The sequence below is a fragment of the Eptesicus fuscus genome, chromosome 11, assembly GCF_027574615.1.
Source record: "Eptesicus fuscus isolate TK198812 chromosome 11, DD_ASM_mEF_20220401, whole genome shotgun sequence".
Taxonomy (NCBI): Eukaryota; Metazoa; Chordata; class Mammalia; order Chiroptera; family Vespertilionidae; genus Eptesicus; species Eptesicus fuscus.
Window position 1 is genome coordinate 58,771,970 of NC_072483.1, and position 26,980 is coordinate 58,798,949.

Consider the following 26,980-nt stretch of genomic DNA (forward strand, 5'->3'; position numbering starts at 1 on the left):
TTTTATGGCCCCAAAGATGTATATTTTGGTAAATGTTCTATGTGCTTAAAAAATGTGAAGAGTGTGTGTTCTGTTGTTTACAGAGTATTCTATAAATGCCTTTTGGTCAGATTGGGTGATAGTGTCATATCTTTTCTGTTTTTACTCATTTTCTGTCTGCTTTTTCTAACAATTCCTAAGAGCAGGGTGTTGAAATTTCCAACTGTAACTGTAGATTTGTCCATTTCTCCATACACTTCTATTAATTTTTTTGTGTGTGTAGGAAGCTCTGTTATTAGGTGCATGACTGTTTAGAATTGTTATGTCCTCTTGATGAATCTTTATGAAATGGCTTCTTTGTCCCTGGTGAGACCCTTTCCCTAACATCTCCTTTATCTGATATTAGTGCAACTGTTGCAGCTTTTTTGACCTGCATTTGCATGCTGTATCTTTTCCATCTCTGTCTTTTAATCCATCTGTATCTTTATACGTAAAGTGGGTTCCTTGTAAGCAGTGTTATACTTGGGTCTGTAAACGTGGGGAAGATTTATTTTATAACTAGAGGCCCGATGCACAAAATTCGTGCAAGGGTCTTAGCCCCGGCCCCTGCCTGCTGCTGTAGTGGCTGGTGGCCTCTGCTGCCTCTGCCTCAGCCCCCACCCCCGCCCACTGTGGCTTTTCCGGGAGGAAGGACGTCCAGAAGGACATCCGGTCTAATTAGCATATTACGCTTTTATTATTAATCAAGTGTATGACCTCCTCTCTGAGTCATTTTCTGTTGTGCCTCACATGATGCCTCTTTGAACTCTGGCAAAGTGGATTCTTGTGTTTTTCTCCAACCTCACAACCTTTGCCCTCTGGGGGTGAAGAGTGGACCATTTGATATGGTAATTGATAGATTTGGGCTTAAAGCTACCATCTTTCTGTTTTCTATTTGTCACTTTTTTGGTTTTTTTTTCCCTTTTTGGCCTTCATTTGGGTTGTGTTTATGATTGTATTGTTTTTAATTGACTTGCTAACTAGAACTTTGGGGCTCCTTTAGGATTTATAGTGGATAGTCTGCCCTCAGGTGATGGTATGGCACACTCCACACCTTGGGGACACAGGGCCCTGTGCTTCCTGGGCCTCCTCTTAGTTTGGGTTATTTTTGACAGGTTCTTAGTATATGATATAAACGTCTCAATACAGTATTCTTTTTGCTTTAAACAGTTCTCTTTTTAAGAAACTCAACATAAGAGAACACTTTTACATTTATCTATATGGCTCCCATGTCTGGGGCTCTTCACTTCTGTGTGTGGAGCTGTGTGCCTGTCTGGTGTTACATTCCTTCTGCCTGAAGGACTCTGTAATAGTTTTTTTTGTTTGTGTGTGTGTAGATCTGCTACAGATGGGTATTTTCAGTTTTTGCATATCTGAAAATCTCCATTTCTACTTCACCTTGTGTTTGAAAGCTAACTGCATGTGAGGTGCCAGCGCAGAGCCCTGAGAAGGTGCTTAGCCAACCTTGTGGTGGACACTGGGGTAGGAGCAGGTATGCACAGAGTTTGGGCAAAACCCAGCTCTGGGTAGAGCTGTTCATATTTGAGGATAAATAAACAGAAAGAACCAACACTGTGGACCTCAGCAAGTTGTCCCAGGTTATGGGGAGAGGGAATTACACTAAAATGCAGAAGACGAACTTACCTTTAAAAATGATTTATGGTTGAAGTCAGAAAACAAGTTTCAAAAGACTGGCTGGGAGAAGACGTGACTCCACAAACAGGAGTAGAAGGTCATTAAGAGTGAATCCACGGAGAGGACAAGATAATGGATGAGTTGTAAAGGGAAATGGTTGGAAGCAAATGGTTTAGTTAAAATCCATAGTAGAAGCTATAGGAGTACAACTGATCACATGAAAAATAGCAGTGATGTGAACAGCAGAGAACACCCTTGAGAAGATGCCTGGGCATGAGAATAAACAGTAGACGTGCCTGTGGTGATGGAGTGAGTCCAGCCAAATCTAGAGGGATCCCTGAAGAGCATTTCCTGAGCAGAAAGACCAACATGTATGGAAAGGTTCATGTTTGGAGCAAAATAAATGAAAGGAGGCTCTTACCATACATCTTCTGAAAACATTTTTTAATTTCAAGATTAAAAATATAATTCTAGCTGAATCCAGACAGAATAAAGTAACAATAGCAACACCACCACCACCATACTCTGCCCCCAGGGGCTCCCTGGGAAGGAAACACTATTCAGCTGATGGAATTTTCTGCAATGTGAAGGGTGGGGCAATGTCTACAGATTTTTAGCCAAAAATGTCTGTGAGCTAAGACTTTTATACCCAGCCAAGGTGTGACTTGTGTGAAGGATACAGAGTTACCTAAGGTTTGTTAAGCGTTTGCAAAACATACCATCTACATTGCCTTTAAGAAAATGATGTTACTTCTGACTAAGAGATGAATAAAAATTCTGAACCTGAGAAAAATATGTCACTGTGTTTCATAGGGAAATAACCAGATACAGAACCATAATATAAAGATATTAGATATTAACCACAGAGTTACAGAGCCATGTCCTTGGAAACTACCTAAAGAGCAACCTCGGAGAGGGATCCCTTCCATGCTGTGTTGGCTGGGGTTCTTTGGTTATAAGGCATAGGGAAAGACTGTCCTTGAGAAATTTAATCAAGAGCAGGAATTTGTCACACTAGCAAAGGAAGAGGTGACAGAGGCCCCAGAGCGCCTTCAGCCAGGGTCAATAGGAGAATTTTCAGAATTACCATTTTTTTTCAGTCTATTTCTGTATTCTGATGATAAATGTAATAATATCTGCTCATTGCCAAGTTTAAAAAGTCCCTCATGATGCCACCGCCCAAAGGAAGGGCTTGGTAGTGGGAGTTCCTAGACTTGTCTCAGGCTCTCTGTCCAGTGACTGACCTGTGGGCAAGTCTGATCTTGGGGAGAGGGTTTGTTGAACTGGCCCAGTCACATGCCACCCACCTGGCATGGGGGAGGGGCAGCTCTGTCACAAAGCCTTCCAGTTTGTGCTGCCAGGAGTGTTATGGACACTAACACTGGCTGTAATGTCAGCACAGATAGTAGGAGATGAGGCTGGGAGCTGGCAGTGTGGGCAAAAGGCAAAGGAAAGCATGTCAGGATATTACCAGATGTCTGCCTCTGTGATGGCATCATGGGTGACTTTAAATACTTTCCTGTGATGAGTGCATGCTACTTTTATCATGAGAAAATGGAAATCAGCTGAGGAAATGGTAATTGTGGAGGTGGAAACGTGGGGGATGATTTAAGTGAGGAGGGCTTACTGCAGACTGGGACTCAGGTTGCAGCTAGGTGAGATTTGGTGTGTGTGTGGATGTGGGCTGGATGGGAGTGTGCACACGTGGAAACTGGTGGGAATGGGCCAGAGTGACTCCCTGAGACACATTCTCCACCCATGGTGCCCCGGTTAGAAACGCTGCCCTGTGGATCGTTTCACCCATGTTCACATGTGTTTACTAACAACCCCAGTGCTTCCTGTCAGCAGAAACGCCCAGATGAATTGTTTTACCAGTTGGCGGTGAAATGATGAAAACATATCCGGGTTTCCTTGGGTCGCCTCCTGACTGGCCTGTTTCTGTCTCACCATGCAGGTCCTCCCCTGAGCTGGTGGACACGTTGCTGTGGACCGCCCAGCATTGACGTGGCCGAGGCTGTGGCCCCCACCCGCTGCTGGATTTGGATGTGTTGGCGGGACTCTGGAGCTCTGTGCAGCATTGTGTCCGTGGAAGTTTCGAGCCATTGAGTTACAAAGAGGAGCAGACGGTGCTAGCGATGAGCTCCCAAAGCCACCCAGGTAAGGGGCTGCGGGCTGTCCTGGGCAGAAAGGAAGTCACTGCAGCTGCAACGTGTCACTGGGTGGTAGACTGGTTTTCTTGACAGTGGCCCCTGGTGGTCTGACAGCTCCCGGCGCAGAGTAAATTATCCTTGGGAAAGACACACTGTAGAGCCCTCGGGAGACTCAGGCCCCATCTTTGCTGATTTGCACACTGACTTGAGTGGCAGATGTGTGTCCTAGACACCAGGAGACAAGAATGTTGCTTTAGCGAGGTGGGGTTCAAAGGTCAGTTTGTAATTTGGAGAGTTAATTTCTCACCCAGTTTCTTTGTTCTTGGGGCCTCGGGGGTAGGGGTGATTCTGTGACCGGGCTCTGCTGCTGGAGTGGGTTTTATTAGGCCCTGCACTAAGCATGTCACATGATTCAGTCTTCACAATGCCCTGAAAATCTCATCCTGTAGGGAAGGGGTGCCTTGTCAGTGGTCATAGAGTTAGTAAGTGGCTGAACAGGACTGGAAACCATGCTTGTGTGGCCCTTGGCTTCAGAAATGTGTTGTGGGTACCCACCGTTAGGACAAGTCCCAGTGCAGTTGCCGGATGCAAGCCCGAGTCCTGCTCGCTGCCACTCCCAGCTACCTGGCCTGTAAGAGCACTTACAGCAGGTCTGTCCTGTGTCCACATGGGAGGGGTGGCAGTGGCCACCGGCCAGAGCTGGGCATCCTCAGGCACCCACACCCCTGTCACTGTGGCTGGGGAGTCTGGGTCTGTACCTCTGGAATGGCCCAGAACTTGCACACACCCTCCCTCCCTTGGCCGGACTGGAGTTGTCTGAAACTCTGGAGGCTAGGATTCCCAGTTATATTTGGATAGGAAGGCTTTATTGATATAAATTGTTCATGTTTGATTGATAAAATGTGTAAAACAAATTTAAGCATCTGGATTGAAGTGTGTCAAGCAGACCTTGAGGGGTGCCCAGCTCTCCCTCCCAATGAGGGAGCTGGGCCTCCTTCCCATGTCTGAGCACAGGGGCTGCGTGCAAGCATTTCAGTGGCGTGCAGTCATCCCATCTGCGGGCTTCTGTGTTATTTTTTTCATCTTAATGTATTATGAGCACTTTTTGATGTCAGTATGTATATAAGTCTAACTTATTTTGATAGCTTGTAGATGAATATTTATGTGGTTGCAGCACTATTTATAGCAGCCCCAAATTGGCATTGGACAATTATTATATGTATACTTTGTACTTGCACTTCTATAAGCATCTATCTGCACTGGATCAATTCCAAGAGGCAGAATTACTCCGTCAGTGAGCATGGTGGGTGTGCACGTTTAAAACGTTAAGTTTGTTCTCAGATTGCTCTAGAACCTGTCAGCTTATCTCTTGGTAACCCAGGTGTCTAAATAAAATACAATGTATTTCTCTTTGTTACCCTGTCTTTGCCAAGAAGTTGATTGAGTTTCCTGAAAGCGTTTCTGCCCTTGGTTTCTTGGGCTGAACAACATCTCCCCTCCCACTTATCATAACTTATCATAACCTTCCAAGCCTTCCTTCTCTTTAGGCTTGTCTCAGGAAGGAGCAGAGTGCTGCGCTGGCTTTCTCTCCCCCGAGAATCTGCCTTTATATGCGGGTTTGCCCATCCGTGTTTATTGCAGTCACTGTCCTGTCTGGCCGTGTGTGTGTCGTTGCCACCAGCTGACTTCTGTGGCCTCTGTCCCTCCTGGGGTTGGAGACTGAAGATGGAAGAGGGGCTGGAGCTGGTGAGAGCAGGGCTGCCTTGGAGGCTGAGCCTCCTCTGTCAATGCTCAGGGCCTAAGCTCTTGGGTACTCCTGCTCTCTGCAGTGCTCAGGTGTCTTTCAGGAGCCACCTTTACTCCCAGAGTAGCCCCTGGAGTTGCAGCAAGGGACCCCAAACAGCGCTGGCCCCGCTGCAGGGGTCTGGGCTGGGCTTGGACCTGTACCCTCCCTGTGTGTGGGGCTGTTGTCTGTCTTGCCGGGTGGTGGGTTGATCACTAGAGATTGTTTTCCTGTCACTTTGATCCCATCAGATTTATATTTTCTTGGAAATTGCTCCAAGTTTTGGTCAGCTGAGCTATTCCCCACTGTCTAGCATTGCTATATATCCTTTTATATTTCTGTTTATATTTAGTAATTTAGTGGATTTGGGAGGAAGAGATATAATGAATACTCACTTATTCAGTTTGCTATTTTGAATGGGAAATTTCTTCAACCCAAGGAGGAGACTGTCTCTCTCATCCCCACTGGACCTGCACTGTGCAGCCTCCCTGCTGTGGGCCCCTCGCCCCCGCATCATCCAAGTGGCTTCTGTCTGGCTGTGACCTGCTCTGCCTTGCCCCCCTGGAGCCCTCACTGTCCCCCAGAGCCCTCTTCCCTGGGGCCCTCACTGCCCCCACCCTCACTGTCCCCTGGGGCCTTCACTGTCGCCCAAGGTCTTCACTCTTTCCTGGGGCCCTTACTGTCCCTTGGGGCCCTCATTGTCCCCCAGGGCCTTCTCTCCTCCTTGGGGGCCTCACTGCCCCCTCACTGTTTCCTGGGGCCCTCACTGTCCCCTGGGGCCCTTGCTGTTGTCTCCTCACTCACACTTGCAGTGCAACTCGACTTTGCCCTGATGATAAAATGACCTTTTTATTTGAAGTGCTTGATTTTTTTCTCTCCTGTTTTCCCTTCAAACTCCCTCTGGTGGGTGAGGCATGCAGTAAGGTTTTATTGCTGTTCTTTATGAATGCCGCCAGAGCTGGGCTCTGGTTCTCTGACGTAAAACTGCTCACTGCTGGTTTTATTGCTCTGAATCAGTGTTTGTACTGATGGGAGCAGCCTGTGGAAAGGGCCTGAATTGATTTAGCCTCAAAGAACTCCTCTTTGACAGTAAGAAGAGTGGGAAGAGGTTCTGAAATATGGCGCTTTTTGCCTAATTCCATGCTCCAAACCTTTGCCTGTTGGGATGTGCTGAAACAGATCAGGATGGACGTATAGGACACAGGGCCCCTGCCTGGACGAGGCATCCCTGAGTGACATGGAGGGAACTTGACCCCGTGTGGGTGGGCATGTCCTCGGGACAAGCGAAGGCTCCCTTTCCTACCCCGCCTTTGTTCCACTCCCATGCAGACTGCAGGCTGGCTTGTGAGCAGTGTGCTGGGACGTGGGAGCCTGGCTGGCTTACTGAGAACTGTCCCTCGGCGGCTTTCTAACACCACCGGCCCCCCCACCCTACAGTTTACCTTCTTTGCACCATTTCTGCTTGAAGAAACACTGTCAGTCACAAGGCTCGTACTGGTGGGCGTTATGGACCTGTGTGTAGTCATGCAGTCTTGACCCTTGGTAGGAAACTGGTTGAGCAGGATGGAATTGGGAAACTCAAGTGTTCTGTCTTCCTCTGCATCTCGGGAAGGGGTGTGTAAGTGTTTAGTTATAAGCAAGTAACTATTTTGAGGGAAACTTGTATATCTAAGAGCAGTCTTTCAATTTGGACCCTTCTTTGGTTTCCTAATATTCTATTGAGTTTGAAATACCCCCTCTGCACAAAAGCAGCTAAAAAGTTTTGTCAGTTATAGCTTAGTTGAGTCTTGATGTGGTTTGATTTCTTTAGATCATGCTAAGGTTTTCATCCAGAGGCCTTCCTGGGGGAGGCTCTGCCTTACTCTGGTCTGAGCTGGGCTGGCTGCCTCAGTCTTTGTGCTCCTGTCTCCTGTGCTTGATCTTGAGTCTGTTCATTGCAACCAGTTTGGCCACCAAGGTTAGTATATTTTAGGATATAAGTTTTCTTAAAAAGAAACATTTTTATGTTACTTAAATTGTGCTTTGCAATGACAGACTGTTTCAGGATACTACAAAGTTTTAAGGACTTTAAAGAGAGAAAATGAATTTTGAGGACCAGCATTTAACATAGAGAAGACATCAATTCCAAGCTGCAGATAATAGGCAGGTTCTGGATCTAGTGAGGCCCTGGTTGGGAGAAGTGACTAACCTGAGAGCTGGGGGTTCCTGGCAGGGGTGGGACTGAGCCCCGAGGATACAGAGAGGGTAGAACAGTCACTGACACGGGCTGCATGCAGTTGTGTTGGAGGGAAGACTAATTGGAAGGATTGAACTTTGGGACAGAAGGGCTCTGAGCCTCTTGTGCAGCTTCCTTCTGCGCCTGAAGGAAGGGTTTCAGAAATGCCCCTGAGCCTTCCTGCCCCAGGCCCTCCAGGCTGTTGAGGAGCCCAAGGGCACATTTGCAGCTTGAGCTGTCACTCCCCGATTCTCCACAACATCCACTCTCTGGGAATTTAATCAGACAGGATTTGTTCTGGAAATCACGGAGACAGAACGACTTCTTTTTCAACCTGCTTCTTTTTTTAATCCTCAAATTGTGTTTTGTCTTTAAAAATCACAAATCCTCAGTCGTTATGAAGAGCTCAGAACATTCACTGTCAATGGAGCATTGATGGTTTGTTTTGGCAATTCTCTGAAATCCTTATACAGTTTGTGGAGCATTTGCATTTATGCCCCTTTTTTCAAAGCCACCATTGTGGAAATGCAAATTTCTGAGTTCTGAGATGCTGAATGTTGGGTGATTAATGACATTGAGATTTAAGAATGAGTTCCCGGATGGATTTGACATACAAACTCAACATCAGAGACCATTGAGTGCAGCTTGGTGCCGGAACCAGAAGTTGTAATTGGGGCGCCTGGCAGTGGGCAGTCAAAGCAGACAGGTGTGCAGGTGTGCCACCCCTTCTGACGCTGGGCTCTAGCAGGGAGTGCTGGCGCAGTTTGGGCTCTGTTTTACCGTAGGTGTTTAAAACTTGTAGTAGTAATACGTTCGCGTTGGTTATATGCTTGCTCCAAGTCAAAACCTGCTGTGCTTTTAGGCCATAATGAGTAGTGGCTTTGTTCTGGGTTGTTCTCTACAGTTATTTAATTTGTTTTGCATGATACCTTGTATAGGTAGCTCCAATGCCCTTATTCTCATTTTATAGCTAAATAAATCAGTAGTTACTGCTATCCAGCGCTTAGCCAATCAGAGGCCAACCAGAACCAGAATTGGTCATCTGTCCTTGAGGGATATGAGCCCCCCTGCTGGCAGATACAGGATGCACTGGGCCCATTTAGGAGTTGGTCTTACCAGCGTGCATGGAGCTCCCAGGCCAGGCAGAGGCTCCAGGGCCCTTGGTACACTGTGGTTCATGAGGTGAGAGGGAGGAGAAAGGTGAGCTGAGTTTGGGAAGCAGAGCAGGAGTTCGCCTGCCTGGGTGGGGGATGGAGGGCTGGGCCCAGGGCCCTGGAGGTGAGAGCCTGGTGTGGCAGAGGAAGGACATTGGGAGTGGAGGGTGGGTGTCGGGGGACAGGGGTCGGAGCAGGGAAGGCTGCTGCCACTAGGTAGATGTGGTCCCATGGCCCTGTAGGTGTGGAGAAGGGATTGTGGGCCCCTCGTCCCCTACTCCCTGCACTGTGCCTGTTTTTGGGTTTTGCTGTTGAACTCCTTGGCTTTCGTACTGTTTATGATGTGTCCTGAGTATATTATGAGCTTTCCCTGGACTTTTTGCCAATCTTTAGAAAGTTGGGACTGAAAGGGCTCACTGGGTGACTGGCATACCAGAGTCATTGGGTAGATTTGGTTTGAAACTTTTCATTGTGCTTCCACTCAAGAGCCTTTTATTTGCTTATTTCATGAAAACATGATAAATTTAGGGGATTATAATGATAAAGAAAAGATCAAATGAGACAAATAACTAAAATTTTTAGAATTGTATCTGACTTTGTGTTTTTAAATTGGCTAGCTTTTAGCCACGTAATCCATCAGCAAGATACTGGGAGTATTGGCCTTTCAGAAGGAGTGATAAGCAGTGTATGATGAAAAGAATCCTTATCCTATTCTTTTCCTATTTGCCCTTGCCTTCATTCCCTTCCTACCCAACAAACAGAAACAGAAAATATCAGCTCTGCTTCTCAGGGGTTAAGGTGCTAGCAGGTGGGAGCTTGGCCAGTGGGAGTGCCAGGTGCACAGGTGACTGCTGGGAAACCTTCAGCCTGTGGCTCTGGGGCCTCTGTAGGACTAGGGGCCTAGACTACCTCCCATCCCCCCGCCTCCCCGCCTTCAGCTTTCCTCCTGTTGGACTTGGGCTCTTGTTGCCTCATCCCTAACCATCTCCTCCTCCTCTTCTTCCTCTCCTCCTCCCCGTGTTCTTGCTGCTGTTACTTGAATGTCAGGATTCTAACTGAGAACTGGAACATTCCATGTTGAAATGCAGCATTAGAATTTTGGGGATTTTTACATGAAAAACAATGTTTAACATTATAACCATTTTCTAACTTTTACTAATACTATGTACTTCTGAAAAGTTTTACTGAGGCTTATTTAAAAGTGATACATATTTAAAAAAATAAAATACACCAATCTTACATCTATTTATCTGAGATAGCATTTGTAAAGAATTCTATAAAGTTGGTTGAGGCATCTTGATGTTCATTACTTAGTGGTCACTTGTTGGGGGAGCTGGTTTTTTGCACATAACTAACTCATTTTCCTAAGGTTCAGATGAGCTCTGACTGGGTCTTCACTCTGATTGTTGAGATTTGTTATCAGGGCCTTTTACTGAGGAGCTTTTGTGACTGTGGAGTTAATTCATTTTTTAAACTTTCTGCTCCTGGACCATTTCTTACAAGATTGCTTCTCATGAACCAGTTGTTCAGGAGCTAAAGTCAAGAAGATACCTAAGATTTTAAGAACTAAAGCTTTGTTTTGATACATTTGCATTCATAGCTAAGTTTATTCCTTTTTAAATGTGATTGCTTTTTTTCTGGGAAACCCTTTGTAGAAAGTATACTTTTGTTATAAGCTTGTTTTCATTGACTTATTGACTGAGTAGGATTTTTTTGGTGCTGCTGCAGTTAAGAATTCCACGGCCTCTGTTCTTAGCATGTGTGTTCTCAGAGCCCCTCCAGCCTGCTCACACCTGTTACACTAAGCATGTCCTTAGGGGAAGTGCCTCTGGTATGGCGCAGTATAACTCAGGACTTCTGACTCTCCCCCTTTCTAGGTTCACATTGATTTAACCCAGTTCCGGCTGAGGGACTGATTCTTAAAGCTCTGCCTCCCCATCACTGTCTGACCCAATGCAAACCTGCTCCGGGCTCTTTGTGCGGGAAGAGACATGGTCCTGGCTCAGGTAGCTGTGTGAGGGCAAAGGGTCATTCTTGCAACAGCAAGGGTCCCTTCCTTCCTGGTCCTTCTTGCGAGGGTCCATGGCACCACCTGTTTTGCTTTAGCCTCCTTGCAAGGATCAGCGAGAGGGAGGAAGGTGGGTGTGTGGTTTACGAGTTTGCAGTGGACTTGAGGAGGTACTAGGTGACACTGGAGCCGTGGATGCAGAGCTTTTCATAGGAAAGTCCAGTTGTCTGTCTGCTCTTACGTCTCTCTGTGACCCGGTTCCTTCTGTCAACCCCCATTGGTTTTAGTTATTTTGTAAACATTATGTCTCACTGTGGTGTGGAAGGTAGGTGGGTTGTGTCCTCTTGCAGATGAGTGGCACAGGTCAGTCTCTCTGTGGTCAGTTTGGCATAGGCATGCGTTCCGGAAGGGCTGGGGTGTCCTGGAGGTGGGGGAGCAGCAGCACATGGCAGGTGATTAGTGCCCTGGGCACTGCAGCAACTCCCAGCTCGGAGTTACAGGGTGATTTCCACCGTGCTCACTCGTGGACAGGTACCCAGCTCTCTGGGTACCTCTCTCTGCTTTGGCCAGCACCTCTGTCCAGGGTAAAACTCACACGGCCTGGCTGCCCTGGCCCGGACATACTGGTAACTTTTTTGGTTCTCGTTGGCTTTCCTTGAATTCCCTATGGGGCTATAGGACTAGATGTATGAGAACCAGGGGGGATGTTTCTTTGAAGGTATGTGCATCCTGTTATGAGTGGATTTGGTGGACCTGTTTGCATGGATGTGGCCTCAATGATTGGGGTCCTAAGGAGATGGTTTTTTGCTTGTTTTTTTTTTAAATATATTTTATTGATTTTTTACAGAGAGAAAGGGAGAGAGATAGAGAGTTAGAAACATCGATGAGAGAGAAACATCGATCAGCTGCCTCCTGCACACCCCCTACTGGGGACGTGCCTGAAACCAAGATACATGCCCTTGACCGGAATCGAACCCGGGACCTTTCAGTCCGCAGGCCGACGCTCTATCCACTGAGCCAAACCGGCTTCGGCTGCTTGTTTGTTTTTGAAGAGCCTTTTCCAGCAGTTTTGTGATCCGATGGGATAAGCCTGCTCTGGTTGAAGGATATTATTTCCAACATCAGAAGGTATTATTTATGAGAAGAAAAGAGCAATTTGGGTCTGTCTCGAATTGCTTAAATTACCTGGGAGAACATTGGTAGCATTTCTCAACAGTTTCCAGTCTGAAATATATGGGCTTCACCTGGATCATGGGTACGGGGCGGGGCTGAGTGAGCCACTTGGCAGAGGCAGCCCTGTGTCCATTGGTTTCTGTGTGTAACCATGCCATCTCTGCTGAGGGAATGTCCTTGGGGTTTCTCAGCCCGGCCTGGTTCCCTCCTAAGAGTGGGGCCACGTTTCCTTGTACAGGCCCTGGCCCTTCAGAAGGACACCTGGCTTTTGGTTTTGCCCTTAGGGTAAGGTGACCAGATCGTCCCGCTTTTGGCGGGACAGTCCCGATTTTTAACCATTTGTCCCGCGTCCCACGGCATTTTAAAAAAGTCCCTATTTTTGGAAAGTTTCAAAAGCGGGACAATCTGGTCACCTTACCTTAGGGGGCACTGTGTTGGAGCTTGATAGAGGTTAACAGTATGGCCAGTAGGTGATCTTGTGTCTTCTTCCCTCAAGAGTTCTCCATTGGGGCGGCGGGAGGGGGAGAGCTGCGGGGGCGCGGGGAGGAGGGTCCCAAATAGGGTGGCCCTGTATTTACAGTCAAAACCCGGATCCTTTTACAGCTGAAAGGCGGTAGGCATCCAGAGTAATCGGGCCTGGCCCACTGCACCTGGCTGGCTGGGCATGCTCCTTCTCACCTGCATGGATTTGGGTCCAAGTATTCACCTGGACAAAAGTAGATAGGTAGCTTGTTGTATCAGTTCCTATATCATTTTGTGACATTGGTTAAAATTACTTATCAAAATAACTTCTTTACCATTGTTTATGCAAGCCAGATTCTACATTTCCGGTTTTATGTAAACTAAATACATAGTTTTCACAAGTTTTTGTTAAATACAGGTTTCCTGTGCCTTCACAGTTCTTTTTGGATACCCTTCAAGTCAATTCTATATGCATGTTCTTGCTAGAAATAGAACTGTATTCCTGGGAAGCTGAAACTAAGCTCTGGGTGGGCAAGGACTGCCTGGCATGTGAGCCCTGCTCCAGAACCTTCCACCAGCGGTTTGTGAAATGCCCTCTGGCAGAGTCTCACTCTTGCCTTGGATACTAATGAAATCTTCTGGGGTTGACTGAGCTCAGAATCCCATGGAACACAGGGATCTTTGTCAGTCCTATAATATATATGTCAAAATCCACGGAAGTCCCATGACAGCTGCAGAAGATTGAGAAAACTGTCTGAGAAAAATAATACAAAGTTATTTTCTCATATTTTATATAGTGATATGTAAATTTTGAACATCAAATTTTAGTTTAGGATTTAAAAAACAAGTATGAATAAACTTGGAACTTGAATGGGCCATTGCTATTTATTAGCATGTGAGTTAGCAAATCCATGTTTACACTGGGTAGGGGGGCGGAGGGTCACACAGAACTTCGGGTGCTCCGCAGAGGTTGGAAAGGTGTCACATAAAAGGGTTTTCAGGTACTGCTTGGAAGAAGCCAGGTGGGGACTGTGGCCAGACTGAGGGCATGGGGGGAGAAGATGGTGATGGGAGAGGTTGCCTGCCAGGCCCTGCAGAGGGGGGTGAGGGAGAGGAAGCCAGGTAGGCCCTTGGGATGCACCAGTTTTTGGACTGTAAGGTGTCCTGGGAGGTCTCAGAGCAGTTCCCTTGGGGACCAAGGTGAGACCTATGCGATTGGTGGGCGTAGACCCCCTGGCTGAGAGCTGGGATCTCACTCTGCTCTTTTGTGGCACCCATCTCTTCTCCGTGAGCAGCCTGGGCACCTGGCTGGTGGGCAGGGCTGAGCCACACCTTTCTCCAAGGCCATTGGTGTTGTGGGCGTGTCCTTCTGTATGCCAGGCCTGTGCTCCGACCCATCTCTGGTTCTTTCACTAAGCGTAGCCCCTGGGATTACAAACCTGAGGGGTTCCCTCCATTTCTTTTTCTCCCTGTGCAGACATAGCAGTGTCCAAAAACAAGCCTACATTCCTTGTTCTCCGTATTTGTTACTTGTCCCCGCTTGTGCTGGGTCCAAGCTGCCTGTTTATTCTCCGGTGGCACGTCTGCAGCCCTCAGCTGAAGCAGTTGTCCTGTTGTTGGGCTCTCACTGTTCCTGGAAAGCCTTGTCACGCACAACCAGGGCCACCGGGGGTGTATCCTGTCCCCTCTGTCGCCACGTGTGTGGGAGCAGAAGCCGGCTCTGGGTGGATCTGGGACGTACTGTTAATTCATCCTACTTCTTAGAAGCAAGAGGGTAGTGCAGAGGAGAGGAAGAGCACGAACTGTCAGACCCAGCAATGGCCATCTGACTGTGGCTAATCACCACCATGTGTAATTGAGATGGAAGCTTTTGATTTTTCTTCCTTGTCTGCCAATTTCAGGTCTCATTTTGTTTACTCTCATGAGTCCTGATTTCTTCTGGTTAAAAAGAGGTAGCTGGTTGGGTTGTCTTCAGATGGACTCCTGTCGGGGAGATGGGGAGACGGGAGGTTGTGAGGGCCTTCGTGCCCAGCGGCCTGGTGCTGGTTTCCAGCTTCCTGCCCTCCTGGGGTGCTTGTGGTTTCCAGCTTCCAGCCCTCCTGGGGTGCTTGTTTATTGTGGGTCCTGGGGAATTGCTGTTTGCTGCATTCCCTGGGGCTGTTGTGTGACACCTATTGGCACCAGCAGTGGAGTGCAGTGGCAGTGTGCTGAGTTTAGGCCGTGAATTTCACATGTGTGATGAGAATGCCCTTTACCTACGTGGTCTTCCTTCCCAAGGCCCAATCGGTCCAGAAAGACATGACATTCCAGGAGAAGCTTGTCCTTTACGATCCCGGTTCAGCCCCTCAATACTGTCAAAGCCAACAACGACAAGGACAGTCTGAGAAACTCTCACGGCCCAGAGTAGCCAAGGAGGCAGTGTGGGGTCCTGGCTGGCATCCTGGGACAGGAGAAAAACATGAGGGAGGAACTAGGGAAACCTGAAAGAAGTATAATGACATGTCAGTGTTGGTTCATTAATTGTGACTAATGTACTATAGAAACGTGAACTGGGTGCAGGTTGGTGGTGGTTGGGTATGTGTGAGCTCTGTACTGTTCACTTGATTTTTAATAAAGTCTTGATCAAATTTGAGCTGACACATAAAGGAAACTTGTAGATATTCCTGCTCGTTCACTCTGTTCGTGAATAGTGGCACCCTGGAGACGCTCAGCACCTAGCTCTTGAAGCTTTTCCTTTGGAGATTATTCTAAATCGGTGCAAAAGCAGTGTCTTGTCCTTTCTCATGGTTGTGTATTGCTGCAGTGTCATTCGTTTAACACCTTTCACTGTTGGTGGGCACTGAGTTTGTTTCTAGTCTTCCCACTACTGCTCTGTAAACGGCTGCCGTGAGCGTTGCATTCCTGCGTGACCTTTCTGTGGAAGTGTAACGGGCGTCCAGGAGAACACACAGCTCTCTGGGTTCACCTGGTGCTTTCTCATGGAGGGCATGCCCATGACAGCCGTGCAGGTCAAGAACCAGAGCATTCCAACCCCAGAGCCCTGCATGTTCCCGCTCGGTTATCGTACCACCTATCCTGCCCTGGGAATCACTTTCCAGCTTCTAACAAGTTATATTCAATTTTTCTGTCTTTGAACTTGATATAAATATGATCCTAAAATACTTGGTCTTTTTGTCTGGCTTCCTTCACTTAACAGTACGCCTGTGTAAGTTTCTGGTGGTATAGCTTCTAGCCATTGTTCATTCCCATGTGTGTATGGTGTTCATCGTGTGGACATGTCTGTTTGTTCAGTTATTGAGGACTTTCGGGTGCCCTCTAGTTTGGGTGGGTACATCTGATGCTACCATAGCATTTTTATGTGTGTCTTGCATCTGCGCAAGTACACATTTCTTTCAATGAGGCATGTGTGTGCCCAACAGGTTTCCCATTGAATGTACCCATTTATGCTCCTTCAGAGAGAGACCTAAGGGCTCTGCCCCCCCCCCCCCCCCCCCCATGCTTGGTACTGTTATTCTTTGTCATTGTAGCCACTGTGGTTTACTCTGCCTTTCCCTGCTTGCTAAAGACGTTGGGCATCTCTTTGCACTTGAATTGAACAGCTAGGTAAAGTACCTGTTCCAGCCTTTTGTTCATTAAAAAAAAAAAGGATTGTCTTTATTTTTCTCACTGACTGGAGGAGTTATTTATATGGATGAGGGATAAGTCCTTTGTTGGTTATTCCCTTTGTTGTTTTCTCTCTGACTCTGGGTTGCCTCTTCACTCTCTTAATGTTGCTCTTTGGTGAACAGAAGTTCTTAATTTTAACGTCGTCCAATTTCTTGGTCATTTTATTTAAGCCTCCTTGAAGGTCATGGAGATACTCTATTATTTTGCAAGAGTTTCATTGTTCTGCCACTCACATTTAGATTTCTGGTCCACCTGGAATTGATTTTTTAAGAAAACACGGTGTGACGTAGTAGTTGAGGGTTACTTTTCCCATTTGGATACTCAGTTGGCTCAACAGTACTTACTAGAACAATTCATCCTTTCCCCATTGCTCTAGAGTGCTGCCTTGTCACAAGTCAAGTATCTGTGTATCTGGGTCTGCTCTGGAGTTTATTCTTGTCCATTGTTTATGGGTCTATTTCTGTGTCAGCACAACACCCTTTCATTGAGCTGTGGCTTTATAATTAGTCATGCTATCTGCTAATGTGGGTCCTCCAACTGCAGATCATTTCAGAGGTTGTCTCGGTTCCTCTTAGCCCTGTGCATTTCCATGTGAATTTTATAGTCAGCTTTTCAATTTCACCAGAACACTGGGATCTCTTTAGGGAGTATATCAGTTTGCACATAAAATCAATTTGATTAGACTCTTTCCATCCATGAGTATGTCTTTCTATTTGTTTAGGTCTTCTTTAATTTCTTCAGTTACATTTTGTAGATCGCATTGTAGAGGTCTTTAATTTCTTTGGATAGATTTATTTGGTAGTTTTTTCAATACTGTTTTGCTTTGAAATTTTTATTTTTTGTTTGTCTGTTTGTATTTAGAAATATAATTAACTTTAGGATAGCTTCTTGTCTCTTGACAGCTTGCAGAATTTGCTCCTTATTGTACTAGCTTAACTGTAGATTCTTTTGGGTGTTTTAATGTATATTGCTAGCGCTTGTTTTATTTCTTTTGTGCTAATTTTTAAACCTTTATGTCTTTTTCTTGCTTTACTACATTGTCTAGGGCCTGCAAGCACATGTTAAACAGAGCTGGTGCTAGTGGACACCCCTGTCTTGTTCAACTGTCACAGGAACATTCTTAGCATTTCATCATTCTGTGTGGAACTGCTGTAGCTTTCTTGAAAATAGGCTTCATCCAGTCATTGCAGATCTCTTCTATCCTTTGGTTGCCGATTGTTCTCATGAGTAGGTGTTAAAATATTAGGTTGAACCACAAGATAGTGCAGATGTTTGATATTTCTTGTACAAAATGGCACTTCCATTGGGTTCAACTTAATAGATTTTTTTCTGCATCTATTAATCATAGGATTTTTCTCCTTTATTTGAACCATATGATGAATTAATTTTCTTGATGGATTTTTGAATGTTTAACCAATCTTACAGTTTTTAGTAATTCTAACTTGATTTTAATATATTGTTGTTCTTATATATTCCTGGATTTGCTTTCTTATATTTTGCGTCCTTTTTTTCATGTAAATTCATGAGTGAGATTGACCTGCTATTTTCTTTTCTTGAAATATTCTTGTGAGGTTTTGATGTTAAAGTTATGCTGGCCTTTACATGGGATGATGTTTCCTCTTTCTCTGTTCCTAGGGTTGACAGAGTTTTCTTTGAAGAGTCAGATGGTAAATACTTTGGGCTTTGTGGAGCCCATATGGCCTCTGTTGTATGTTTTCTCTTTTAATTATTTATGTAGCCATTTAAAAATGAATAACTAGTTTTTCCTAGCAGGTCTTGTAAGTTGTGTTGGCTCTTGTGTGATTCTCTTGAAGAGTTTATATGAGATTGATATTATTTCATTCTTAAATATTTGGAAGAATTCATTGGGAAATCATTCTGGGAGTTTTCCTTGTAGGAAGATTTAGAAATGCAACCCCCAAGTGTTCAGATTTTCTATTTTTTCTTGTGTCAGTTTTCATGTGTTTAGTTTTTTTTCAGAAATTTTTCCATTTCTTATAAATTTTCAAATGTTTTAATGTAAATTGTTTAAATACCCTCTCCATATCTTTGTAATGCTTGTGGGAGTTATATTGACATCTCCTCTTTCATACTTTATATTATTTATTTGCTCTTCCTCTTTTTTCCTTCATTGACCTACTATGATAATTACATTAATGTTTTTAAAGAACCATGTCTAGTTTTGTTGATTCTCTCTATTGGATTTTTAAATGAATCAATTTCTGCTTTTACTGCTATTATTTTCTTTTGTTATTTGGATTTACATTGCTTTTTAAAAACTAATTGAAATATTTAGAATACTGATTTTTTTCAGACTTTCCTAAGAAATATTAGTACGTGCACTTAAAGCTATGCTTTTCACCTATCTATAGCTTTAGCTGAATTACATACATTTTTATTGTCATTTTCATTATAATACAGTTTAGAATAATATCTGATTTCCTTTTTGATTTTTTTGACCCATTACTTGAAAAAGTATTTCTTTATTTCAGCCATTTTTGAATTTCTTAGTATTTTGCTATTGTTATTGATTTCTAGTTTAATTTCACTGTGGTCATTGTATTTATCACATATAATTTCAGTTCTTGAAAATTCTTTGAGTTTTGCATTATCGTTATATGGTCAATTTTGTAAATGTTTTATGTATATTTGAGTAGAATATGTTAGTTAAGAGTTGTCAATTCTCCAATTAAGTGAAGTTTGTTAATCTCGATGTTTAGATTTGTTTACCAATTTCATTGTTTGCTTTTATCCCCAGATGTAATTGTGAGTTAGTATTATTTCTGTCAGTTTTTACTTTTGTATATTTGAGGCTATTTTAAGCCCATGCAAATTTAGAATTTTTATAATGAAATGTCTGATTTCAGTGTCTATGAGGGCCAGCCTTCTCCTTGTCCTCACTCCCAGTATGGAAGCTCCGTATCTACTCACACCTCTCCATGTGGCAGGCCCTGGATCTGGCTCAGGTTCCCAGACTCAGCTCCTCACCCTCCATCCAGGCTGGGGCTTGGGTGTCAGCAAATGCCTTTGCGGGGAGAACGGGCCCCAAGTCCTGGCTGCCTCCATAGCGTTGTGATTCCAGCTGTAGTAGTACACACGTTTGCACGTGTGTTTTATAATTTTACCAAGCTGCTGTCAGTTGTTAGCTACAGCCAAAGTGGAAGTGAGCCGTACCTTTCAAGTGCCAGAGCTGCTGCCAGTGTCATGGTGGAGACTTGATTTTGGTTTGTCCCTCGTTCATGTCATTCTTGTGTCAGGGTCCCTGGCTGATCTTTCTGTGGCAGTGAAATCCCTGCTGGTGTATTTGAAAGTGGACTGAAATATACCTGCAGCCTCAAGCTGCTCTTAGAGCACTTTTATTCAGATAGTTTACGAGGTGATTTATGTCGCACCTTGTAAACGGTCAAACCTCCCAGGTCCTAATGCAGGGCACACTTGTTCAGCGCCTTCCTGCCTTCCTGCCCTCCCCTCCTCTCCTCCTCGGTCTTTACTAAGTTGTTTTTTTTCTTCCCCCAATATGAATGAAGAATTCATTTCAGATTTACCTTGAGAGTCATTTGTAGGACGTTGCTTTTCATGCATGCCATTAATGTCATGACTGTACCAACTTTGGTTCCAGCACGGGGTTGGGCGGAGCATGAATGTGACACAAGGCCTCTCTTGACCTCAAGTTTGTCATGCATGGAGCTGGGGCGGAATTAAATGATATCTTAGTTCCTTTCGAGTCTGGGATTTCATGATCCTCACATCCAAGTGGTAGCCAAATCCCGAAAGGTTGGAAGTAAGCCATAGATTGGCAATACACATTCTAGGAATTTTTATATTTGGGGTTGGGGTGCAAACAGTTTCTCTTCTTTAACGGCAGTATTGGGGTGGGGAAGACTGTGGGTGGGAACTATTTTTCCACATTAAAACTTACCATTCTGTTTTCTAACCAATGCGTTTTATGTTATATGATTAGGCTATAAATACCAGGTTTGGTCTATTACATTTAGAAGTGCATTTTATTCATATAATTGCTAATTTAAATAATTTATTAAAAACTATAATTTTATTTGCAAATTGAATTATGGATTACTTAGTTTTAAGGAAGACAGGTTTATGACCAGAAGACCATCTCAGCATCACAGTAAAACAGTATTTTAGTACTTTGTTTTTCCAAAATTTGGTCCTCTTTAGAGATAATAAAACAAACCTCGTGTGAAGGTTAGCTGACCTATAACACTATCCCAGGATGGCCTTTGCCACTCCACAGGGGTCATGGTGGGCCAGGGCTCAGACAGTTCTGCCTAGCCACACTTCTCCCTGTCGCCCCCTGTAGCCCTGGTTGCCTGGAATGGGTACTGAGATCTGTGTCCAGGCGGCTGGCAGGGTCCCCAGGGGTCCTTGTTCAGGCCTTTGGAACTAGGCAGAATAAAGCATTGCCACTTGTCACTCATGCATGATGTCCCCTCCCCTGGCTTGGGTGCCCTGTAGAGGACGGGCTGTGGACCCCTTCCTCCCTATGGTCTCCCACCTGTGGTCTGGGAGGTGCTGAAGCTGGTAGCAGCCCCCTCCCCCCACTATTGCACAGTCCCCCTGTCATCATGTTCTGGAGTAGGGAGCAGTTGGTAGGTCAGTAGTTCGAGATGGTGGAGGTGGTGCCCTCTCATTGGCAGCCCTGCGAAGGTGCAGCTGCAGAGCTGTGTGCCATCCTTTTCAGTCAGCAGATGACAGTCCCTCAGACCTTGGGGGGGAGGAGCACCTGTTCCGTAGCTGCCATTGCCCCTGCTTGGTGTCCTAGCTGTGAGGATTGGGAAGTGAGCTGGGAGGTACCACTGACTGTCAGGGGCGCAGGACCAGGAGTCGGGGCTGCTCAGCTGCTGGGCTTGGCTCTGTACCTATGGAAAACCGGAGGTTGGGCCACTTGGGGCCCTTCCTTATTCTTCCCTTTGTTCTCCTCCTGAGTCTCTGGAAGTGGATGTCTGAGCTCAGACCTGCTTCCATTCACACGTGAGCAGGGCCCCTCCCTCTGAGCTGGCTTCCTTATCTGAAAAGTGAGGACTCAAGAGGCTGCACCCAGAGGTTGCACCGTGTAGGGTTGTTGTGAGGAGTAACTGAGGTGGCATGTAGCCAGTGCTTGGTTGTTCCCTGGATGTCAGCTGCTGTCATTATCACAGGCATCTAGAACCATCCGTAGCCCAGGACCATCCCAGAGCACGAGGCAAGTATCAGTGTAGCCGACCTGGTCAGACTCATGCCCTTTTTGAGAAATATGAATACCCTGTGCCCCCTCCATGTTTGAGATTCCGGAATGCTGTGACATCATTTCTCAAAGCAAGGGTGTTTGCACACATGCAGCCTCCCCTACCCCGGCTGGGAACCACCTGCTGGCCTGGTCTAAATAGTCCCCACCTGATGTGGTCCTGAGCCCAGGCAGCACAGACAGCGGGAGCTTTTGGGGAGCCCAGTGAGAGGACGGGTGTGGAGAAGACAGCGGGAAAGAAGCTCATGCAGAGTTGCTCCCCTGCCCTGCAGGATGCAGACATCCCCTCCACCCCCCAAGTCCTACTGCAACAAGGGACCAGTGTCAAACTCATGTACTTTAACTTTTTTCTCTTTGGTGATTATAAACTTTAAAACATAGCTCTCAAGAAAGGGATTTTTGCAACAGGTGACAGAGTTCGGGGGCACCTGTCATTCTCGCAGGGTCTGCCCAGCTGGCACTGGTCCACTCTGACCACCAGGATGAGCCTCTGGAGTGGGCTGGGCCCGGGTCTCTGTTTGGAGAGATACAGCTAGAGGTGGACAGGACTCCCTGCCCCCGTTCTGGGAACCTTAATTTCCCTCTGGTAAGCTCTGCCTGAGCTTGACCCTGTGGCCTGTGAGTCCTGGGAGTGCTGCTGCTCTGGTGGCCCTGGGCCTGGAGGAAGAGCTCAGCTTACACTCTCCGCCTTTCAGGCCGGCAGCGGTCGCCAAGTGGTTTCTTAAAAAGAATCCTCCTGCCTGGTTAATTTCTGGCATGTGGCTGGGCTCTTGCGTCAGTAAATCGTCATAAACCCTCCGTTGTCTGGATCAGACATAAACACCAAGCCCAGCTCCACCACGCCTGACGCTTGGCCAGCGCTGGCGCCCTCAGAGCTGCAGGCGGGGCATTGGAAGGGAAGGGGCCTTGTGTTCACCACAAAGCCCTTTCTCCCAAGGCATCACTTGGCACTCGCACAGTCTGCCAGGAGGGTGCCAGGTACAGGTGTGATTTATTCACTGAAAGGCAAGTGTTGCTTCCCCCAGCTCCTCTTCTTACTGAGACGAAGTTTGCCTCTTTCCACTGGGTCTGCCCTAGTGGTGTGGAAAGGTCTACGTGGGAGGGTTAGAACCTGATTTCAGCCCTGGGAACCCAGGGGTGTTTAGCAGGCTGCTCGTTGCCCAGATCCCAAGCTCCCTGTGGCCTCTGTCATCCTCATTCAAGGCTTTGTCATTGGCACTTGGGATCTTTGAGTCCCTGGGCTGAACTCGTCCTGGCCTTTTTTTGGAGAACCTTTTCATCTGAGGCGCCTTGTGGTGCTCTGCACTTCTCATCAAAAGAGGCAGGAATGGGAACTGTTGTCTGCACAGCCCTCAGTTACTGTTAGTGTGCTGGGATGGAACTGAACACAACGTCCCTGTGTCCTGGCTCTCCCTGGGTCCTCCCGGGAGAAACAGCTTGTGCCTCTAGTTTTTCATGGGTGATTCAGGCAGTTGGCAGATGGTCATTGAGCCCCACTAAGGTGGACAGTGCAAAAATCATGGCTTCCAGAGTGTCCTCAAGGAGCTTACATTTGAGATGGGTGCGGGGGATGACACTCCTGGAGGCAGTAGCTGGCAGATGCTGAAGGATGTGTCTCAAGGGCCCCTGTGGACGGCCCCTGATGGGTGTGCAGGAGAAGCAGTAAGAAGGTAAGGCAGAGGCACTCTGGGGAGGGAGGTCTGTTGGATGCTAGCTGGCAGAAGTGGGGTGGGCAACTGAATGAGATTTGGCCCGTGCCCTTGAACTTGGCCAGTGGTTCTATAGTCTTGCTTCAGTTTCTGGGCACCTGCAGGGCACTGGGTGCACTTTGGGGAGTTGTGTCAAACCCCATCTTGTAAACCAGGCACAGTTCCCACAGAACACCCCAAAGATAGAACGACAGCCTCAAGGCCATGCCCCTCCAGCCAGGAGCTGAGCTGATGGTCTGATTCCAGGATCTTTAATTTCTACCTGTGTACATAAGCTGTGGTGAGGACCATGATTTTAAGGAAAACCTGTCAATAAAAAACAAGTAGGAGGCATCTGTAATGTGAACTTTGTGTAAAATTGAGCAGAGACGGCCCTGTTCCAGTTGAGGAGAAGAGCCGAGTCCTGCTCCTTGAGCCCTGGGGCTCCACAGCAGGCAGCAGAGCAGGGGTCTGGACCCATGTGTCCTCTGCTGTAGGAGGGTAGACATGCCACCTCTCTGTGGTAGCCCTTGGCCCCGCAGGAAGGGGACAGTGCTTATGAGGCCTAAGATGACCTCATTTATGCCCTCAGCTCATCTAATGGGATGGGTGCAGCTTTAGTTCCAGGAGGGGCAGTGAGGCTCAGCTGAGCGCTGGCAGAAGCACCAACTGGTGAGGGCAGGCCAGGGCTGGCCTGTCTGAGCTCCGCTCTGTGGCTTGCTGGGGGCTGTGTCTGTCAGAGACTCTGAAACAGTTGTTCAGGAGGCCGTTCGTTAATTGTTGCAGTCCAAGCACAGTGTCTCCAGAAACAGGTGCAGATAGCTGGGAGCCCTGAGTGAGTGATGTGGTCTCTTTTTGTATCTCATGCTTTGAACTCACAGGGCTAGAGAAGGTGGAGTTGGGGGTTTAAGAACACGCCGGGGAGTGTGGTCAGGGTTGGCGTGCAGCTGCTCACCTGCCCCGTGTCGCAGTTGGGAATCTCAGGTGCTGTAGATGTGGTGCTCCGGGGCTGGAGCCGAACGGCAATGTGCCAACGTGTCTGGGCCTGGGACTCTCGAGAAATCACATGGGTTCCAACAACAAACTGTCCCTGTGCTTTTTCCCAGCCACTTGCTCTTTTCACTTTTGCATCTTGAAGATTATTCCCTGTCCATTACTGAGGCAGTCTCTTATTCTCTTGGACAGTTGGGTATTATTTCTATTTATCAGCATGTATACCAATTTCTTTGTTCTCTATGTGTCTCTTTTATTGTGGTAAAATATAAATAGCATACACTTACCATTTTAATCATTTTTTTAAAATTTCTTTATTGATTAAGGTGTCACATATTTGTCCTCATCCCCCCATTCCCATCCCACACCCCTCCCCACGGATGCCCCAACCCCCTGTTGAACTTAACCGTTGGATAGGCTCATATGCATGCACACAAGTCCTTTGGTTGATCTCTCCCCCCTCCCCCCAACCTCCCCTATCCTCCCTCTGAGGCCCGATAGTCCGATCGATGCCTCTTGTTTCTGGTTCTGTTCTTGTTCATCAGTCTATGTTGTTCATCATTTCCCCTAGATGAGCGAGATCATGTGTCACTAGAGATATACTTATAAGAACTGAATGTGAGACGAGCAATAATAGTTATGCTGACAGGCAAATGAATCAGTCTGTAGTGAGTTTCTTTCTGGACCAACAGTTCTTTAGAGACCCAATTTCAATGTCCACCAGTTCCTTATGTGTACATGTCAGCACTGACCCCTCAGCTCTGGATGGTGGACAAATGGTGGTAACGGAGGTCCGACTCCCTCTGGTTTGGTCTCGGCCGGACCCAGGGGCATGGCTTCACCCGGACTCAGGGGCACGTGGCCTCACCCAGACCCAGGGGCTCGTGGCCTCTCCCAGACCCAGGGGCGCGTGGCCTCACCCGGACCTAGGTGCGAGAGACCTCACCCGGATCCAGGGACACATGGCCTCACCCGGACCCGGGGGCGCGTGGCCTCTCCCAGACCCAGGGGCGCGTGGCCTCACCCGGACCCAGGGGCCAGCGGCCTCACCCGGACCCAGGTCGCGTGGCCTCTCCCAGACCCAGGGGCGCGTGGCCTCACCTGGACCCAGGACCCAGCCTCACCCGGATCCAGGGACACATGGCCTCACTCGGACCCGGGGGCGCGTGGCCTCTCCCAGACCCAGGGGCGTGTGGCCTCACCCGGACCTAGGTGCGCGAGGCCTCACCCGGATCCAGGGACACATGGCCTCACCCGGACATTTTAATCATTTTTAAGTGTACAGTTCGGTGGCATTAAGTGTAATTCACAATGTTGTGTAATCATCACCACTGTCTATTTCCAAAACTTTTTCTTTATCCGAAACAGAAACACTAACTCCAGACTTCTCCCTCCTCTCAGCCCCTATGGACCTCCAGTCTACTTGTCTCTGAATCTGTCTATTCTAGGGATCTCAGACAAGTGGAATTATATAACATTTGTCCTTCTGTGACTGGTTTGTTTCACTTGCTACAACATTTTAAGGTTCATCCATGTTGTGGCATATACTCTAATGTACCGCTCCGCTGTTTCCACAGTGGCTGCACCATTTTTCGGTCCAATCAGCAGTGCACACATCCTCATCAACACTTGTCATTTTCCCTTTGAAAAAAATAATAGCCATTCTAGTAATAGGAGGTGGTGTCTGTGCTTCTGATGTGCTTTTCTGTGCAGATACCAATGAATTGAGCATCTTTCCATGGGCTTGTTGGCCATGCATGTGTCGGCCGGACCCAGGGGCATGGCTTCACCCTGACTCAGGGGCACGTGGCCTCACCCAGACCCAGGGGCTCGTGGCCTCTCCCAGACCCAGGGGCGCGTGGCCTCACCTGGACCTAGGTGCGAGAGACCTCACCCGGATCCAGGGACACATGGCCTCACCCGGACCCTTCTTCTTCCTTTGAGAGAAATATCTATTCATGTTCTTTGCTCATATTTCATTGGGTTGTTTGTTTTTTGTTGTTGAGTTGTAGTTCTCCATATATTCTGCCTATATGCTTTGTAAATATTTTCTCCCATTCTGTAAGTTGCTTGTTCCCTGTCTATAGTGTTCTTTGATACACAAAATTTTAAATTTGATAAAGTCTTTTGTTGCTTATCCTTTGATATCACATGTAAGGACTCATTGCCTAATCCAGTGTCTTGCAGATTTTCCTTTGTTTTCTGCTAAGACTTCATAGTTTAATTCTCTTTAGGTCACTGATCCATCTTGAGTTAATTTTTGCATATGGTGCGAGGTCAGGGTGCAACTACATTTCTTGCCTGTGAGTACCCAGTTGTCCCAGCACCATTTGTTGACAAGGACCTGGCTCGCTTTTCCATTTGTAAACAAGGACCCAGCTTACTTTTCAAGATTTTCTCTGGAAGTATGAGCAACAGTCCAGGTTGGTGTAGATCTTGCTCATCTTCAGCCAGGATGTTGCAGCCACATTTACAGTTTCTCCTCCTCTGGCTCTACTTCCTGTCACTGTGTCCCTCACTTGGCACCTTTTCCCTACCCCATTCACTTTGCCTACCTCTCTGGGGATGACAAGTTTGAGAACAGCCGACATGGTGTTCTATAGAAGACAGAACAGGCAGACTTGGCTCAGGTTCACTGTTGCTGCCACCCGTTGGCAGTTGCCCCACGTGAGTGAGACTCTGCGGCCACTGTCTCTCAGCCTGCCTGCCACACGGAGTCCTGATTAGTATCTGCACAGGCATCTGCAGCTCGGTGGCTGCAGCCAGGTGGCAGGTGGGTTGCAAGCAGGG

The 26,980-nt window shown here is 47.0% G+C and overlaps 1 protein-coding gene across 1 annotated transcript in view; it reads left to right on the forward strand.

Annotated features, from left to right (window-relative positions):
- The window catches only part of HDAC4 (histone deacetylase 4), a 230,705-nt gene that overhangs the window by 29,339 nt on the left and 174,386 nt on the right, over positions 1-26,980 (forward strand). The window contains exon 2 of the mRNA XM_054723477.1: positions 3,608-3,810. Coding sequence (XP_054579452.1) covers positions 3,789-3,810 — 22 coding nt within the window. The 5' untranslated portion in view covers positions 3,608-3,788. The remainder of the gene's footprint in view (positions 1-3,607; positions 3,811-26,980) is intronic.